The sequence below is a fragment of the Lipophrys pholis genome, assembly GCF_963383615.2.
Source record: "Lipophrys pholis genome assembly, chromosome: 4".
In the NCBI taxonomy this organism is placed as follows: domain Eukaryota; kingdom Metazoa; phylum Chordata; class Actinopteri; order Blenniiformes; family Blenniidae; genus Lipophrys; species Lipophrys pholis.
In genome coordinates this window covers 34,676,022-34,695,465 of record NC_137637.1, presented here as the reverse complement: position 1 = coordinate 34,695,465, position 19,444 = coordinate 34,676,022, and the positions used below count along the sequence as shown (strand labels likewise).

Genomic DNA, 19,444 nt, shown 5'->3' with positions numbered 1-19,444 from the left:
CCCAACAATGTGCACTGCCCTCTACTGGACAGACTGAGTAACAACCACACCAGCATGAAGGAAGCACAGGAGTAAAGGCAGTGACGCATGACAACGTTTGAAACGTACCGATCGACGTTCCCAAAGGAGGATGACGAGTCACCGATAGGCCTCAAAATACATGTTTCAAACTGTGGAAGGAAAAACCAACACATGCACATGGAGAACACGCAAACTCGTGGGTTATTCCTGCTCTGAGGCAAAAGTATGAACCAGTGCAGCCATGAGAATAAACCAATAAAATCATAAATATCTCTAAATAACCCAGTAAACTCCTGGACTGTCACTTTAAATGTTTCAGCGCTGCACCACAATAAACTACGGGACAGACGCAGATCTCACAGCCGCTCGTTGACCTGCAGAGATTCATCTGATTAATACTGGAGGTGCTGCCGTCGATCAAACTCGGCTAATAAGAAAACTAAAAGGACTTTTCTAGGTTTGGCCAGACAATCAGCCAAAGTAATGTGGGAGGCTTCATCACTGACCGCCGTGTCCTGGGACGTCTGTGGGAGGAGTCACATCCCCCGAATGCTGAGGAGGAGAACTTCAGTGGACAGAAGCAGGGCTGATCCTAAAACCTCTTTACCAAACTACTTCATTACTGAACTCAACGAGGAATTCACAAGTACACAGAAGTTGAAAATCTACTTTTCCTCTTCATTTGAAGACAAATATCTGAACGTTCTTCTCTTTACATTCGTCAAACTGACTCGTTCTTTGTTTTACCCTCCATGAGGACGATTCAGTCACAGTGAAAGAAATAGTTTTCCACACCGACACTGCAGATTAATTTAAGAGGATTTAAGTCCATAATATTGTCCTGGACTGGGTAGTTTTATTTTGATAGTCACCATAATAACAATCCAACTTGGTCGTCTGTTAATGCAAACGTCCGTCTCCTCTCATTGTTAATGTTTGTAGTGTATTGTTCTCTGTGCACGGGTAGTTTCCACCAACAGCACCCTCTGGTGGCCCAACATGAAAACTACCGGTTTTCAAAAACTATGCTATGCAAATGCCAAATTTTTCGGAAACAAAAGCGATGCGTTTTAACTTGAAATGTTGACTAAACGTCAAAATTCTAAAATTCTTATTGAAGTGACATGTCCCCGCGGACGCGTGACCAGAGCAAAGGTCGTGAGCAACAAAAGATGGAGACGTCTTTAAAAACAAATCGTGTATCAAGAAGAATGTCTAACTTTGTACTTTACAAAAGCGGCACGTTGTTTTAATCTCTTAACTAAAGAAGTCCAATCAGCACTTTAACACAAGTACCTGATGAGAATCACTGATGTGAAGTACTAGACTGATGAAGAAATACACTGCACTTAAAACTGTTAGAACTTTAGATCCTATAAAATACTACATTTCCACATTCTATTGTCTTTTAACCAATTGTCACATTTCTCCAGACCAGTTAAACTGAATCAAATATTTCATATCTGGTTCAAGTATTTATTACTTTCTGTTTAACACTCGACTAGTTCGGCTACTGAACATGTAAAATGTGGAACCCTGCACTTGTTCTTACCAGAAATAAAGAACTAACATCCGACTCATGGAGTCGAAGTCAACAAGGAAATAAACACACCAACTGAAAAAACTTTTTTTTTTTATTTGTCAATTACAGCAATGTCTTACTTGAGGTCATTTGGGATTTTTGTCTTTGTTCATTCTTAAACACAGAATCTTGATGCTGAAAAGGCAAAAAAACTAAACAAAAAAAAAAAACATGATTTCTTGAGGAAATATAAATTTGCTCCAAATCAAATTGATCAGATTAACTTTCCCGTCACATGCTACGAAGCTCTGCGGCGGCACAGGAGAGACAAACCCAAAAGACATGAGCTTTTTATTGACGGGGACATTTTAGTCGTGTGCAGCAGAGATGGGCAACGGGTCACATGGTTCACAGAGAAACGTCCCTTTAACCACATTTGGCCTCTTGGACGTGGTCAACAGGACGAACTGCAGTTATTTACGTGAACGTGTCTCAGATTTGTCCTCCCGCGAGAGGAAGAACATTTCTGTGGCTTTCACCCTGAACCCACGTTGCCCGTCCCTGATGTACGGCTGCAAACGTTTTACCGCCTCACATGAGGAGAGCAGTGACGTGATCCGACGGCAGCGCGGCTTTCAGGTGGAATAACCAAACGCCCGTGCAAAAAAAGGAAAATAAGACAAAACTGCTGCGTCTTTCCAGTATCTGCGTTTTGTTTGGTCGGTGAGATCGGCTGGATTTTGCGCCGCGTGACCCGCGTCTGCTAAGAGCCACAGACCTGAATACATTCCATTATTCACCGGGTAAAGAAGTCCATCGCTCTGATCCAGCTGGAACATTTGGCAGCTTGATTTTGTTGTTGTTGATTTAAAGTGCTGTGGGAACACTGGGCTGTATCACAAGCGACATTAAAAATAATTTGGATTTCATTTGAAAACGGAGACTACACCACCATCATTCCCATCTTTTTTTTTTTTTGTACAACTGGAATTACCTGCAAACACCGGATAATCAAAAGAGAAGAGCGCGAGTGTAAAAACATGAGACATACTTGAGATTTCGACGTAAAGAATATCCGTCAGGCTGCACATCCAACCAGAACCAGACGAATACTCACCACATATACAGTGTTCCTGAGGACCAATTCGGAGCAGTAAACCCACTGCCATTCTCATTTTTGTTTCCCAAACAAAAATATGCCAATAAGATATATTCTACAATATAATGGCTACAAAAAAAAAAAAAAAAAAAAAAAAGAAATTTAACTCAAACATACATATTTTGCAAATCATGTGGAAACCGAAGGAGGCGCCCATCGGGAGACACACGGGAACGGACTGGATCTAGTTTTTACTCTATTTAGCACATGCATTAAGAGACTGGTGAAATCTAAACAACCAAACGGGAAGAAAACCAAGGAACAGAAGCCGTTAACGAGATTCATTCCCAAACCCTCAAACTGATACGTGATTGCCCTTTGCAATATATCAGCTGTTCAGAATAACAGAGCCCTAGTCTTACTGTTTTGAGTCAAGTAATGACACGTTGAATATATTAACTCCTTGTCATTTACAGATTCCTCTTCTTTTTTTTTTTTTTTTTTTTTTTTTTTTTTTGCACGGCTGGCTGGAAAAAAAAAAACCAAAAACAACTTGAGGCTCAGTTCAGTTTTTGAGATCGATGGAAGATAAAGAGAGTTCCCTCCTTAAATCCAGAAAAGGCAGCAGAGAGAAAGCAGACTTGACTCGTGTCGAGAGAATAAAAAACAGCAACAGGCTCATCCTCAGTTTTCTTTTTAATGAGTCCAGAGTGTTTCCTGCTGGGTGAATACCTGTACTCCCAGGAAGAGCTCACTTCGTCACCGCCTCCTGAAACACACCAGACAAAACACAACAACCCGGCTGTAATCAAAGTACTATATGATATGAAGTATTGTACAAGTAGAATGTGATAGTTGGTGTGTGGCTCTAACAGATTCTGTGAGAGGCCGATTCCACACCGACCAGAAGGTTTCAGTTCAACTAAAGTCTCCGTGAAGCAGAAACACTAAAGTCAAAGCAATTAAGCAATTATGGAAAAAGTCACTTGCGTAAATCGAGAAAGTACAACTTCTGATTTAGTCACACTGAAAACCACCAAAAAGAACAAAGAAGCCAGTCTTTGAGGAAAAACAGATGCAATGTCGTGAAACAAGAAAAGAAAAAGAAAAGCAGGTTAAATTCGGTGGGAGAACGAGAAGAGGGTCTTCGGAGCACCGTCTACAAATCATCTCATTATCACAGGGTCACAGAATACTGGGACCAAGTCAGCATCTAAACAAACAGTTCAAATAAATCAAAAATAACTCCACAATTACCAACCCTGAGTGCATCCTGACCGTTCACATGTCTGAGCAAACAGGAGAAATCACACGTTTCTTGGTTTTTCTCGCCTAAAATATAGATCTAGTTGGGTTTTGTTTTTTCAATATCTTTTATTTATAAATCACCAGAACAATAATCAGTAACTGTGATGAAACAGCACAAAGAGTCTGCTGTGTAACGTACAATATGTGTTTCCCCTCAGGACATTTCCAACGTATTTACAGGACATGGATATTCAAACGCAGGTGTTTTAATTACGTCACAAACAGAATTTGTTAAGACGACAACTGGAGAGCTGTTTTGGTGTCATTAAAAGATCTTATCATGAGAGAGAAATCAAAACAAACAACAAAAGAAACCTGTGAAAGGCCGTTTCATTAAAGGGGCTTAGGAATCAGTGTGAAGCTAAATAAAATTAAATAAAAATGGTCTTCATTATTGGAGCCAAAAGTGACATTTCTGTTATTGTGAATATGTGTGGATCTAGTTTGTGAAACAAAGTTTGTACCATAAATCAATACCACACAGCTTTAATATGATTTCATAGCCAGGAAGAATTTGTAAAGAACTTATTGAGCCTCTGGAGGAGAAGTACTGAGTAATGATCATGTTGGATATGATGTGTACTGGCTTCCTGTAGGAAAGTGTCCTGAAGGCAGTTCTTTACCTCCCTGGGACTGCAGCAGACTTAAAGGAAACGTGCAAAAGGTTTTTGAGGGCTTGAATATGAATAAAAATCACAGTACTTATTGAAATTATTTTACAATGTATTGAACTGCTTACTATCGTTTTTTTTTCATAAACTTTACATTTCAAATTATTCAAACTCAGTGTTGGACCAATAAGTTATACCAAGAGGTTTTTATCTTTTATACAAATCAGACTTCTGTGGGAAAACAACATTAAGCTACCAACCTATGAACAGTCCAACCAAATACAGACGTCACAGAGGAAGCATGACAGAAAAACCCCCAAACACTCACCTTGATGTCTTTTGACACTTGAACAGGCGTTTCCTCAGCCTTCACCTCAGCAGGAGACGCTGTGCTGGCCATCTGTAAACTCCTGGTGACCGGGCCACCCACTCTCTCCCTGCTCCGGAGGGAGAACCGCTCCTCTTTCTTCTGTTGTTGTTGTTGTTGTTGTTGTGGAGGTGGAGGAGGGGATGATTTGGCCTCTGCTGATCTCCTGGGTGCCGCCTCTTTGCCCATCCGCTGCATCCTCATGGCCAGCCGCGGCGTGGCGTCGCTGGGAGCGCCCGGGGCCGACGGGGTGGGAGGTAGAGACTGAACTTGGCCCTTCTTGGCTCTTTTGCGAGCGGAGACGGGTGCCGGGAAGGACGCTGGCCTCTTCAGGCGACCTGCTTTGGTTTTGCCTCTGCTGGCCGGAGCGCTCTCGGAGTCTGCTGCCCCAGAGCTGCGAGCTCTGGTTTTTCCCAGAGGTTTAGTCTCTGCTTCTGCCTGCGATTCACCGTCTGAAGCCTTCTTCCTCAGACTCATGTTTTTATCGGCCCCGGCCTCTCTTTTCTCCTCTGCGAGAGCCTTTTTACTCTTCTTAACGACGGGCTTCATGGGACAGCTGACAGCCATATGCTTATGCAGACTCGCGGGATACGTGAACTCGCGGCTGCAGTGAGGGCAGACGTTGGAGGGCGTCACCTCTTCAACTTTGACAGCAGCCTTTTTTATTGAGTTGGTAGCTTTGTTTTTCTGTGAAATTGCCTTCTGGACCAGCTGGTTCTTCTTCTTACTGAGGGCACTCATTTTTGTTTTACCAGGCTCCTGGTTGAAGTTAAGTCTCTTTGGCTGGCCCATTCTACGGAACGCACTCTGTCCAGCAGCTGCTGCTGCTGCTGCTGCTGCTATGGGCGACGCCACTCCGTTCGGACTCTTTACGATTTGCTTGAGGGGGATGGGGTTTTTCTTGGGAGTGTAACGCTTCTTGTCGCTGGCGCTGGCACAGGCCAATATGTGCTGGTGCAGCTCGGGCATGTTGTCGAAGCTGTTGCCGCACTTGGTGCAGCGGATGGCAGTGCTGAAAGTTTGCGGGATGTTGTGTGTGGTGAAGTTTGTCGCCGAGGCCACAGAGCCAGCATGGGAACGGCTATGATAAGGGAACGGGGGCGGTTTGTAACTGGGGTAGTGTTGGTTAATGCCGAGGCGGACGTCAGGCCCTTTAGGCTTCCCTCCTTCTGAGGCCATGATCTTTATTGTAGTGTAAAGCTCCTCGTTGGGGTCCTCCCCTGCTTCATCTGCATGATTTCCATTCACATCAGGCTCCTCTTTCTTCACGGGGGACTCGGTGGGTGTAGTATGGTCATCAGCCGTCTCCGGCGCTGGTGTTGAGGGAACGCTCTCCTCTTTGGCTCTGAAGGGATCCGTGTAATTCTGTGGCCTGAGCTTGCCACTCTCTACAGTAGTGTGCGAACACGTCTCATTCGGATGCAGATCCTTCTGGTGCTGCTCCAGGTTACAGAGAAAGGCAAACTCTTTGGAACAAACCGAGCACACGAAGATCTGACCCACTTCGTGGAGCGTCGTCCGGTGAGCCAGCAGAGCTGGTGCGTCGCCGAACAGCTGAACACAAAATTCACACTTGAAGGGCCAGTCTGCGGCGTGGACCGCGATGTGTCCGCTCAGCTCTTTGATGGAGCCAAACGGCTCCTCGCACACGTTGCATACAAACGTCTTGCAGTACACCGAGTCGCCTTCTTCTGCCTCTGAGGATTTATTAGATGGTTTTTCGGTGGTGGCAAGCTGAGGTGAAGCGTCCACACTGTCCTGAGGTACATGATTCATAACTGACAATGTCTCGTCACAGTGCTGAGGTTCCTTCTTCACTTTAACATGAAGGAGAGGCTGTGAGGCAAGTGAGGGAGATAAATCACATGATGCAGGAGGGGGTGAAGAAGACTGTGGTTGGGATGACAGAGCAGCAAAGTCAGACTTCAGAGACATATCTGTGACCGAGACGTCGTCTTTGATCAGTTTGCCATTGAGCAAACTGTTGCAAGTTGTACTCAGAGCATCTTCTGTAGTGGGCAGATCTATTGGGACCGACGCAGGAGGACTCAGCGTTGGAGAATGATAAGCAGGATCTTTCAGTGAAGGACTCGGGGATTGAAGTCCCTCTGGAATATCGTTCTCCTCGTCTTTGTTTTCTTCAGCTGAGAAATTATCCTCAGAGTCTGACGGGAAATTGTGCTCAATAGACACTTTTGGTGAGAGGACGGGAAGAGGTCTCAGCGCCGACGAGTCTGAGGGCTGAGAAAGAGGAGAGCTGGGCATGGCGGGTGGAGATGGGATAGTCGGTAGCACAGGTGGAGGCGGCGTTGGGGACGTCATACTGCAGGAACCCGGTGAGGAGGGATTCATGGTGACTGGGGTCAAAGAGGGCGGAGATGGGTGAGCAGAATCTGATGCAACATTTGGAGAACGTGAATGGAAACAGCTTAGGTTTGCTAAAGTGGAAGGTCCCTCCTCCCCTGGCAAACTTAGCCCCACATACTCATTCATCAACACCTTTTCTAGCATGCTGGTGTTAGGCTTCCTCTTTTTAATTAGCGGCTGCGGCGATGGATTTCCCTTTAATTCAGGCTCGACTGTGGTCTTCCGATGAAAGCTTAAATCGAGTGCTGAATCCCCGAGCACCTTGTTCGAGCTGTCACTTCTCCTACTGACAGAGTTTGACAGATCCAAGGGCTGCTGATTACAGGCATTTCCACCACTACTAGAGGAGGCTTGGCCATGCGTTGAATTTGCAGAAGTGCTCAGCGAGTCCTCTTCGTCTTTGTCCAGCAGGCTCTCAGCAGGTGACATGCTGAGGTTTTCAAGCTTTGGCACCTTGGGGCTGTACGAGCTCGCCCCTTCAGCTTTACAACTCTCCATTTTACACGCTGGACTGAGTTGTGGCGACGAGGGGGGAGAGCCCGTTCTTCTCTTGAACTTGCCCGAGGCCCCTGGCAGCGATGTGACCGACAGCGGGGAGGCCAGTCTATGGCTTTCTGTGATCAGGGTGATGGTGGATTTCTGCATGTCTTGTGTCTGCAGGAGCTGCTTCAGCTTGGGCGAAAGGTAAACAGTCTTCTCTCGTTGAAATACTGATGAATCTGCAGGCTGTTGGAACAGTCCTCCCACTAACAGATTAGACGAGGAGGACGAAGAGGAAGATGAGGATGACGGTGTTGTCTCCGTCTCCAGTTTGAGGCTGGGAACAAGCGGGGGTGTGGATGTTCTCCTTTTTGCTGCAGGCTGTCCAGCACTAGAAATTTGCTTCACGCCACTTGTCCGACCGTCCACCTTCAGTGCTTGACTGCTCTGATTTTGGCCGATTATCACAGTTTCGAGACCAAAAAGGGCTGCGGATCTGGAATCCACCTCTATTACCTCACAGCTGCTCACTGTACTGGTGGACACAATCTTGCCATCAATGTAGAAGCTCAGATTCTCAGAGATGTTTTTGGATATGTCAACCGCATAATCATCCCTGTCGGCTTCATCTTCTGTGTCAGCACTGGGCATGTAGACGAGTGGAGGGCTGGTGCTGGGAGACTCACCGGGCTGCTGCTGCTGCTGCTGCTGCTGCTGCTGCTGCGCCGACGCCTCCTGCAGCAGCAGGCCTTTCCTGCGCACACCTTTGGGCAACAAGTGGCGCTCATGAATCCTGCGCTGGTGTCTGCGCATGTTAGTGTGTGTCCCAAACGCTTTGTTACAGTACTTGCATGGATGGAGCTCCTTTGACTCCCCATTTTCATCCAAGACAAAAGGACGGTCAGCATGAGACCCGAGCTCCTTTCTCTGCATCTCAGAGTTTTGCAGAGGTCCTCCTGTAAACTGGGACCCTATGGCTATATAGTGAGCGGCTGGACTGGTGCAGTCAGGACTTGAATCGGGCTGCACCGCCGGACTGTGGAGGTTGGCGGTTCCGGGCAGGGAGCCGGGTCTTTTCTTAAACCCGTTTTCATGCCTTCTCTCATGCCGCCGCCGTCCCACCTGTGAGCCAAAGGATTTATTGCAGTAGCGGCACTTGAACAGTTGTGCTTGCTGGTTGCTGATGGCATGAATGTGTATGTGACGTTCCAGACCCTGTCTGGTGGAGAAGTGGCGCTCACAGTGCTGACAAGGATATGACTTTCCCTGCGAATCACCCTCAAAGTCGCCATCGGGGTCGTAATCAAGATCACCGTCTGGCTCTTGTCCTGCGAGTGAGGAACACTCAGACTTTACCTGCAAGTCCTTATGGCTTTCGTCACCATGTGTTAGAGACGGGCTAGACTGCTTGTTTTGCACGGAATCGGCTACGAGTGGATGCTGAGCAGTGTGGTCTTGTCCTTCGTGGGGATCGTCCAAATCCATACCGTCATCCTCCTCTTCCTCCTCCTCTTCCTCCTCTTCTTCTCCATTTCCCGTGTCTGTCAACGCTGCCGACATGTCCTGCACATCTTTGTGGTCGGTGCTCTGAAGCGGATAAGCTTCCTGAGAGGTCCCCAAGGAAGACGGCCCCTCGTCCTCCTCCTTCTCCTTCACACCTGTAAACATGTGACAAAGATATTCTCTCTCATCAAACATTCAAAAACCCATTTTAACATCAGGTCTGGTTCACTAAAAATAACTGTCAGAAAAACACAGCATCTGTGAAGGTTAGACGATCATTGAAAATGTTACCGTTTTCTCAGTCAAGCAATCTTTAAAATCTGTGTTGTGATGACAATGTCTTCCGATTAGAGCACATAAAGGAAAACAACTGACCCCACAGATTCTGAGATATTGCACTTTTGGTAGTCATGACTTATTTGCTAAAGTTAAGAATGAAACAAAAAAGTTTTAAATCTATCAGTCTATGTTTAGTGACTCTCCAGGGTATGTTACTTTAGATTAAAGGGTCTGCTAAATGCCAAAAAGTAGAATCTATTTCTTTGGGATGCACCTCTATATACTGTAAAAGAAGCTGAAACTCGATTGAATCCCGATTACTTTTAGAAACGTGCGTGGATACAAGTTCAGCAAACTCAAGCTGGTTTCAAATAGAGGCTTGATCTGGTTTTCATGGAGGTGCTCTGGATGTATTGTCACAAGAATGGTTCGTGTTCAAGCACCATATTGGTGAAGAGAAGGAAAACTCCATATAAAGACACGAGTCAAGTCACCTTCAGTCATTTCTAAGGTCGCCTGCCTTTCCTACGGTGTCAGAGTGCAGAGATTAATTACTTCATCATTGTTATTCGACAGCCTGGCTTTTCTTTTTAACTCTACTCAAACTCATAATAGATTGAATTAATACTTTGAGAGCATTTCTTGTGTGAAAGTATCAAGAACCTGCTGAATATAAACCCCCGCCTCAGCCATCAGGAAGGAATAACAATTTGAGGTTCGTATTTCAGGCTTAATATGTCTGATATAACAGCTTCTGACAATATGCAAACATACCTGCTTCCCCATCCCACATCTCCTTGACAGTAAGTTTGGTTCCACTTGTTTTCTTGAATCCACCCAAACCAGACGGGCTGGCTTTCTCCAGCAGCTTTCTTCTGGCTGCAAGTGCAAACACAAACACACACACACACACACATCACTCAGTGTTACAGTTACAACCCAGGTTAACAAGGGAAGTGAGAATCATCTCATTTCCTGGTTTTTAGTTTGCATTGCAAATGTTTAATAGAAAGAAATGTTTATAATACCAAAGGTTAACAGATTTGATCAAGACTTTCAAGTCAACTTTACTTCATGGACTGAGAGAAAATCTTTTTTTCTTTTCTGTTTGGGGGGAAAAGTGTTTTTGTAAGTTTGGGTCAGGATCGGTTTGTTGTTTAATCTGGTTCAAACAAAAAAAATACGTTTTCTTATGAATTCAATTGTGTCTGATCTAATGAAATGTCAGTCATAGAAGTCCGTTTTTCTTTCAAACACAAAAGAAAACTTTGACATGTTAATTAGTTACGGCAAATAATTGTCCACACCTGAGGATTTCTGTGAACGCTACAGAATTTGACAAATCTTACATAGGGCATAAATCACAAGAAACTTGTTGTAAACGTTCCTCCAAACTTGTGCTTCAATTCCATGCACCTTATAAAAGACGTTTTGAGAAAGACAAGTCCTCACTCTGGGTAGCAAACGGTCTCAACAAACCATTAGGCAATGTGAGATGTCGCAAGTAATGACTTTCATATTGACATGACCCGATAATGAAATATATCTGACAGCACATATTGAGGCTTATCAGTGGGTCTAGTTATGGTGTAATAAACCGAGTAAATACTAACAATTAGTAGTTGATATGTGTGTTTATATGCAGGTTGACTTCCTGCCGGACTAATTTCTCTGGAAGAAAAAGATAGATAATCTAGCAAGTAATAATAATAATTATAATAGTAACAATAATAATGCACTTTACATTTGTGTATCTCAAAGTGCTAAACAAACGAGAAGAAGGAAATGACACAGGACGTAAAGCAAAGCCATGCTACTAATTCCATGTAACTGACGCCTGAATCAGACCAAAAAAACCTAAATGACACACTTCCAACAGTGTAAGAAGCTGAGGATGCTTCAAATATGGTACCAGAGAGAGGAACAACATTTTACATGTGTACTTCTCATAACTAACAAAAAAGCTGCCGGACACTGAAAGTTGAAGTCATCTTGTAAAAAGGAGCAGAAGCTCACACTCATGCACACTTAGCCATTAAATGTAAACAAATCCAGGCAGATTGAACAAGGATTTGGGCACGAGAAGGTTTAACTGGCCGATATGAACGGCCGGATCCTTCTCAACTCTTTCAGGAGCCACTTAACTCAGCTGAACAACCGTCATTGTAAAGCTGTGCAAACACGACTCAGACAATACTCCACTTGATTGGACAGATGAGAATGAAAGCCTCTGTGACACAGTAAACACAGCAGATCCACATCTTCAAATCACTTATCACTGTCCTGCCTGCACACACGAACACTTTTGAGAAAGAAAGAACTTGTCTTACTAAGCAATCAAGGGATCCCATTATGAACCCTGAACTTTGTGTCGTATCAGCGGATTATGCTTGTGATTGTTAAATGAGTCTCGGACTGCAAACATGATCCCATTTTAAATTTCTAGGCCTGGCTCGACTCCAGAGGATTCCCCTCACCTCCTTGTCACTGCAGTGTGTCAACAAGGTCACATGACCCAGCCTACAAAGCCTAATTCATAGCAGAGGAACACATGCTGCGGGTCAGTCATCTGACCTGCACGGCCGCAAGACGCTCGGCTCCGTCTGCAGCACCGAAACCTGTGAGGAACGGACGCTTGCTTAGCGTTTAGGAGCACTCGGCTTGTTGCATCGTTTTCAATCCCGCAGCCACGACACAGGGACACCACCTCTGACCAACATTGGTTAGGTAATGATGATGTTTGATAATCCTTGGAGGCTGAGGCAGGTTTGCTAACTCCAGGAAGGCTGACTTCGCAGTGCAATAGAGGCCTGCCAAGAGCAAGTAGACCGCAGCACAGAGGGATGACTTGCAAAGTGCTGCTGCTTCTGGGGCGACACAGAGCAGCAACTTTAAAAAAAAACTGTAGAAGAGAGCGAGAGAACCTGATTTGTTTGGTCTATTTCCAAACATGCAACAACGAAAACAAAAGGTTAGGAGCTACTTTGTGACGTCTGCAGGAATATAAATAGTGTATTATCTATCTGCACGGACCTCTTGTAGCATCTCTGTGGAAAACAATGTAGCACAGCGGAGTTCAGACGCCTCAGATCAGTGCCTCTCCTCTGACGTCCTCTTTCGCCCTTCATGTATTTTCATACCAGTCTGCCCCCCGGTGGCACATTGAGTCTCAACCTTGAGTGCGGCGCTCCCGGGTTTGAATCCCGGCCGCAGCAAAAAGGACATCCGACGTCAAATCTAGCTAAGCGACCGCTGCAGGCGTCAAAGACGGGCTGTGGGAGAACTTTAAATCTGTGACATGAGTGACTAGTTGGTTAAAAATGAGGAGCCTCGCTATTCGGTTCAGTATTTCTTTTGACGGACGAGACACAGGTTGTACTGTACTGGAGCAATTCATACCCAAACTGAGGCGTTTTGATATTAAGTTGTAATGAACAATGTCTAACTACACGTCTGTCAATTGGACATCATTTACCCAGAGACGCTGTGATCCAGGAGTGTCTGAGAAGACGACAACACTCACCAAAAGAATACCTCCCGTATTTAATATCTGGAAACTGCGACCACATGCTCGTTTTGGCTTCATTCCACAGTGATAAATGATCTAAACATGTGATAAATGTGAAAACTAAACTTTTCTGAAACGTCATACTTTCACATGAGCAAGTAGATCAAAAGGTTTGTGATGTTCAGTCTTTTGTATTTAATATTGCGTCTCAATCGTCTCAATCAGTACCGATACCCGAGTGGGCACCGAGCTCGGTCACTCAAATTTTGAACAAAAGGTTAAAAACATGTTCAAGCTTGAATTTACCGTTTGGTTTGGGCGCTTCAGACAATCTGATGCAGTTTCCCTTGTGATCCAAGAGAGGGCGCTCTAAGAATTCCCTATGATGTTGACAGATTGTGGATTTCTTAATAAGTTGTTTAGACTTCAATGGTAACAAACCAACAATAAAAAGGAATTAAACTTGTTTCATGTTTTATATTTCTACGTTTTTATTTCAAAGCTGTCTGAGCAGCGTCACGTTCTCATTTGTACATTTTATGTTCCCAATACTGCAAAACTGAAGAGTTTTAGTTTGTTTGAGTGAAATAGAACCAAAAAGCTGATGCAGCTGCTGAAAAAAAATAAGGTTTGTTTACATCGTAGCAAACTAAATTCTTAGGTTCCTCTTGTTCCAGTCCACGGCGAACGTCGGCATCTGCATGTTTAACTTTTCAAAAACGAAAACAACTTTTAGCAAATGGGTCTCGGTTTTACTGCGTGGCTTTTCTTCTGCGGGTGTTTGTGTCGCGTTCAACCGTCTTGGCTTTGCCATGGTACTCCATCGTGAAGGAAAACGAGCAGAACTGAAGAGCGGAGCGCTGCCATGGCCGTGTGCCGGACAAGCAGCATTACAAGTCATCAAACTAGTGTCTCCTCTTGTCCCCCTCCAGCGTCCAGCAGGTCTCTGACCACCATAGGAGCAGAAACTTTCCGCCCTGCAGCCAGTTGGTGGTTTCTTTCTCACTACAACCAGTCGGGGCAGATGGTCGACAGTCACCCTTCAATCGGAGGGTTCTTCCTGTTCAAAGTGAGATTTCTGTCTCCACTGCGGCTGGCGGGGGGAAACTGTTGACTTGTTTCCCAGTTTCTTTAATAAACCTGAATGATGTTCAACACAAAGCAACTCAAACTCCAGCAGGGGCTGAACTTTCATGATCATTTCCTCTCTGGTTATAGAAATAATAGGTTCAAAGTTCAGGTAGAGACAAATGGCAAATGTGCAAGATTTCAGACTTCTTCTCACTAAATGGGGGCCTCGGTCTACATTAATCCCTTTGTTTTAACACTCCTATGCTTTATTTATAAGGATATAGTGAGAAAAGTGGGATCAATTTTCACTAAATCATTGGAGTATCTTTTAGTTTTGGGATAAGTTGGGTCAAATTACTCCAAGAGAAGCAGATTATAACCCCAGGCTGAGCTGTTACTGCTCTATTAGCCGTTTATTAAGTGGATTTTGGTGTTCTTGGTTGATATTTTCCTCCACAGGTCGCCATCTGCCCCTGAACACGGAGCCTTCAGACTTAGCCGCTTTAGCATGCGTGCTAACCCGCAGCACCAAGTCTGACAACTCGATGAAGTCGTTATTCTTCACCCGAACATCGTCCGGCGGGGATTCACACCCCGTCCCGGGCTCGTGATCCACACACCCCCCGCTCGTTAAGCCGTACCTGAGCGGTTATTACACCCCCCGCGGTGGCGAGCGGCGGCGGGCTAGCCGAGCTGCTAGGCCCATCATCAGGTCGACGGCTCGCCGATGGATGGAACTCAGGGAAGGTCACATCCTCGACACCGCCGGGACCCAGCGGAGCAAAAGCGGCCACAAAGTGGCTCGAACACCCGAGGGACACCTCGACGTGGCGGCCCGCCCCAGAAGGACGCCTATTCTATCGGTATTCGGAGCTCGGCGTGTCGGCGCGCCAGACTTTCGTGTCGCCTGGCAAAGTAGAGAAAAGCTCCGCACATCGCAGCAGTTAGCCTCCGCGAGGCTAAGCTAGCGCGGCTCCGACAACTTCGACCGAGCCGCGGGAGGAGAACCGACCTTCCGGCTGGGGCTCCCGGCCGGAGCTCCCGGTGCGACCCGCCGCCACGGACACCGGGGGGGAAGCGAGCGGAGGAGGAGAGCGAGGCGGAGAACGGAGCGGGACGGAGAGGGTGCAGAGTGCGGGCCTTACCTCGCTGCGCCCGGGGTGAGTTCCTCCTGCTCAGGCTGCTGGCTCTTTCTTCCTCCAGTGCAGCTGTTATCTCGGGGTTGTCTTCCACCGTGTACCACACCAGCAGCTCCTCTCCCGGCCCGATAGGCTGCAGCAGTGAGAGATGAGGCCGGCCGCCAATCACCGAGCGCCGTGCCCGCAGACAGCCGAGATATTTGGGCTACCGTGCATCTAATCTGGTACAAAGGCTGCGGAGGGTTCACCCTGGGCGGCTCTTTATCTCCACATGCAGGGGAAGAGTCGAGACCCGCTGCCAGAACCGCAGCAGCTCCACTTCACTGACATCTGCTGCTTCTGTTCACTTAAAATACATGTTTCCCCAGGCTTAAAGCCCAAACAGTGTCTGAAAACTCTCAAGGGATTATAAAGGGAAGGACCACTACCATCTCTAAAAGGAGAGATAATAATCCTGCTGGATGAAACTTTTCATTTTATAATTTGAAAACTTGATATTGTATTTCCCATGCCGATTCAGAATTTGGATGGTGTGTCTGCATTTATCTTCATGTGTTGTACCTCCCTTGTGTTGTTTTGGGAAAAATATTTCAATAAAAAATAACTACCCCCCCCAAAATGTTTGGTTTAGTGGTTTGCACGCTCTCTGCCAAGTGAAAAAAGCCCCAGTTCGGGTTCGGGTTTGGTCTTTCTGTGCAGAGTTTGCATGTTCTACCTGTGCATGTGAGGTTCAGAAACACGTCTAAGTGTGAACTAGAGTTGCATGATATCAGAGGAACATGCAACGGGATTCTGTGTTAGTATAAGACACCTAGTAATTACTTATTATTACAGTATTATTTATTATCTATATTACTGTTTCAGCTCTGGATTTAGTGGACAGGCGACCAAGTTGGATTGTTATTACGGTGACTGTCAAAATAAAACTACCAAGCCCCAGGAGAATATGGACTGGGAGTCATGACTCCACGGAGGGAATCTTTTTGTTTTGATTGGCTCTACTGAGCATGTGCAGAACAACTATTTACTACGGCTGTCATGGGCATGCACAGGAGCTTTCCAAAAGTTGTGTTTTCAGTGGCTCTGACGACAGTTGTTGTGTAAACAAACCCCCAAAGTTTTGTGTTTACACTTGAAAACGTCACTTAAACGGGTCTTTACTTACACAATTTAGTCCGTTTTAAAATTGTGTATAAAGCGCATGTTAATAACACAATAAAGATAAATTTCAGATATATTGTGTGAACCCTATAGAGTGAAAACGACTGTGCTTCTGTGTTTCCCCGCGATGGACTGGTGACCGGTGGATGAAGGAGAAGATGGGAAAACAGAAGTGTACCCTGGTAGTGATTTACGATGGTACAGAATGTGACAGCACCGGTGGAAGTGATCCGTTTGGAATAAATTACTGTCATTAATAATGATCATATGTAGAAACCGCTTTCAATTTAAATCCTACACATACATGTTATAGAAGAAGATGATGTTCGGTTTAATCAAAGTTTTTGATTCACACTCAGAAACGGTCCCTGGTTAGAGTCCAGGTCATGTTAACTGGTGACTAGTTAACGTGAACTGTGACCTTTCCACGATGTCCTCGGTTAGTCTGAAGCAGTTTAGTAGATGATCTCTTGTCGTGTTTCAACCAGAGGTTGGCTGCTGGAGCCAAACGTGCCAACAGCGAGGGGAGGCGTGTTCCACCCTCCAGGGGTCACCAGTCCATCACAGGGCAAACATTCACTCACATTCACACCTTCAGGCTAATTACATTCATTAATTAACCTAAAACAAACACGTTTCTGGACTGCAGGAGTAAACCAGTGTCCAGAACAAACCCAACTAAGACTCGACCCGGGGATCCTCACTGTGAGATGAGCGTGCTAAACCACTACACCGTCGCAGAGCAGGCCCGTCTGACGTCTATGACTTCACACCACCGGTGTTTTAACAGACACAATAAACAGTTTATTCCATGTGAGTTCAGCTGAGACATGAGCCGACCTTTAGCACGTGGTAGTAGATGGCTCTGTTGATCTCCAGAGGAAACAGGTTCTGCTCCTCGCTGGAGGGGGCCCAGTTCACGTAGCGCAGCCAGTTCCCCTTCATGGGGTCCGTGGCATCAACACACATCCAGCCCTGAGCCGGGAAATACACCTGAACACACACACACACACACACACACACACACACACACACACACACACACACACACACACACACACACACACACACACACACACACACACACACACACACACACACACACACACACACACACACACACACACACACACACACACACACACACACACACACAGTTTTTAAATTGGTCAAACTTTTCTTTGATAGACTGAAAAATACTTAAACTCAAAATCCATTTTTAAGCCGTGAATGTTTAAAAAAAAGAAAGTGTTTTTTTTTATCAGTTTTTTTACTTTAAAACATTTGATTGTATAGAATCGTCATAAAAGACTTTTTCTTTTTCACGTACTTCACATTATCTACTGTTTGTCTTATACTGTCAGTTCCTGAGCAGTTCAGTGAGACCTTAAAGGGTTAAAGACAGAACGTTTAACACTGAACATGTTGTAATTACTGTTTATTGGTCAGATTAGTTAACTTTCTACCAACGACACATTAATGACGACACATTAATGACGACACATTAATGACGTCACATGATGCATGTTAACTTGTGCTGAAGATACACGAGTGTGTTCAGTCTAGAGAAGCACCGATCCACGTTTTTCACTTCCGATCCCGATACCTGAATGTGGATATCTGCCGGTACCGATACTATTCTGATACCAGAGCTGTTTGCTTTAATATTATTATCATTATTGTTGATTTTATATGAGGCTGTAATAAACTCCTCTGTACAGTAAAGTATGAAATGTACTAATGTATACATGTATTCTCTCTAAAGACAACTTGAGGTTAGTATCAGGTCAGAAAAAGAAGCAGTACAAAGTACTTTTGTTCCATGTGGACAATGTGGGGGTCTGCATGATGTCATCATCTCATAATAAACTAGTTCTATCTTTAAAAGCTCAGAATGACTTTATTAATCCCTCGGGAAACTCTTGAGCAAGGCAGCAGCAACACAATGTTTCCAGCTCTAACGCAGCTCCAACCATTGGGACTATTTTCAGGTAGTTTAGCGTGGAGTAGGACGCAGCTTCACGGAGGTGTGAATCGCCTGCTGACAGCCTGGAGGAGCTGCTGTTCATTGTTCTGATGTCAGTGCTGTTCTCCTCCCAGAGCTGGAGTCTGAAAACACTGACGTCTGGCTGCAGAGCGCCGCCCTGCTGGACTACGGCTTTGTTAACATTCATGTTGCTGCGTTGCTTTGCTAACATCCACGTTGCTGCGTTGCTTTGCTAACATCCACGTTGCTGTGTTGCTTTGTAAACATTAAAAGTTGCTGCGTTGCTTTGCTAACATCCACATTGCTGCGTTGCTTTGCTAACATCCACGTTGCTGTGTTGCTTTGTAAACATTAAAAGTTGCTGCGTTGCTTTGCTAACATCCACATTGCGGCGTTGCTTTGCTAACATCGACGTTGCTGCGTTGCTTTGCTAACATCCACGTTGCTGTGTTGCTTTGTTAACATCCACGTTGCTGCGTTGCTTTGTTAACATCCACGTTGCTGCGTTGCTTTGCCAACATCCACGTTGCTGCGTTGCTTTGCTAACATCCACATTGCGGCGTTGCTTTGTTAACATCCACGTTGCTGCGTTGCTTTGCTAACATCCACGTTGCTGTGTTGCTTTGCTAACATCCACGTTGCTGTGTTGCTTTGCCAACATCCACGTTGCTGCGTTGCTTTGCCAACATCCACGTTGCTGCGTTGCTTTGCTAACATCCACGTTGCTGCGTTGCTTTGTGGTGTTTTGAGTGTAAAATCCCTCCAATCAGCAACATGTTGCCATGAAAAGTTGGATAGCACAGTGCTACTTCCCTAGCCTGCTCGCTGGCTGCAAACTGTGGACTGGATTTCCTGACTCATTCCTCCTGGTCTCATTGAGACCCGCCTCCCTTCAGGAAATCCAGTCCACAGTTTGCAGCCAGCGAGCAGAGCAGCAGCAGGGCAACACTGGGGATCATTTCAGCACCATGGATCAGACCAGGATCATGGATCAGAAATCTCTGCAGGTTGAATCAGAAAT

At 45.5% G+C, this 19,444-nt stretch overlaps 1 protein-coding gene across 1 annotated transcript; it reads right to left on the bottom strand.

Moving 5' to 3' along the window:
• Nucleotides 1-3,123: 3,123 nt before the first annotated feature.
• prdm2b (PR domain containing 2, with ZNF domain b) lies at nucleotides 3,124-15,493 on the bottom strand. Its single transcript, XM_080461212.1, has 4 exons — nucleotides 15,282-15,493; nucleotides 10,332-10,436; nucleotides 4,890-9,433; nucleotides 3,124-3,411 (listed from the first exon to the last, which is right to left on the bottom strand). The coding sequence occupies exons 2-4, from the start codon at nucleotides 10,348-10,350 to the stop codon at nucleotides 3,394-3,396; spliced, it is 4,581 nt and encodes a 1,526-aa protein (XP_080317338.1). The 5' UTR covers nucleotides 10,351-10,436; nucleotides 15,282-15,493; the 3' UTR covers nucleotides 3,124-3,393.
• Nucleotides 15,494-19,444: the final 3,951 nt, after the last annotated feature.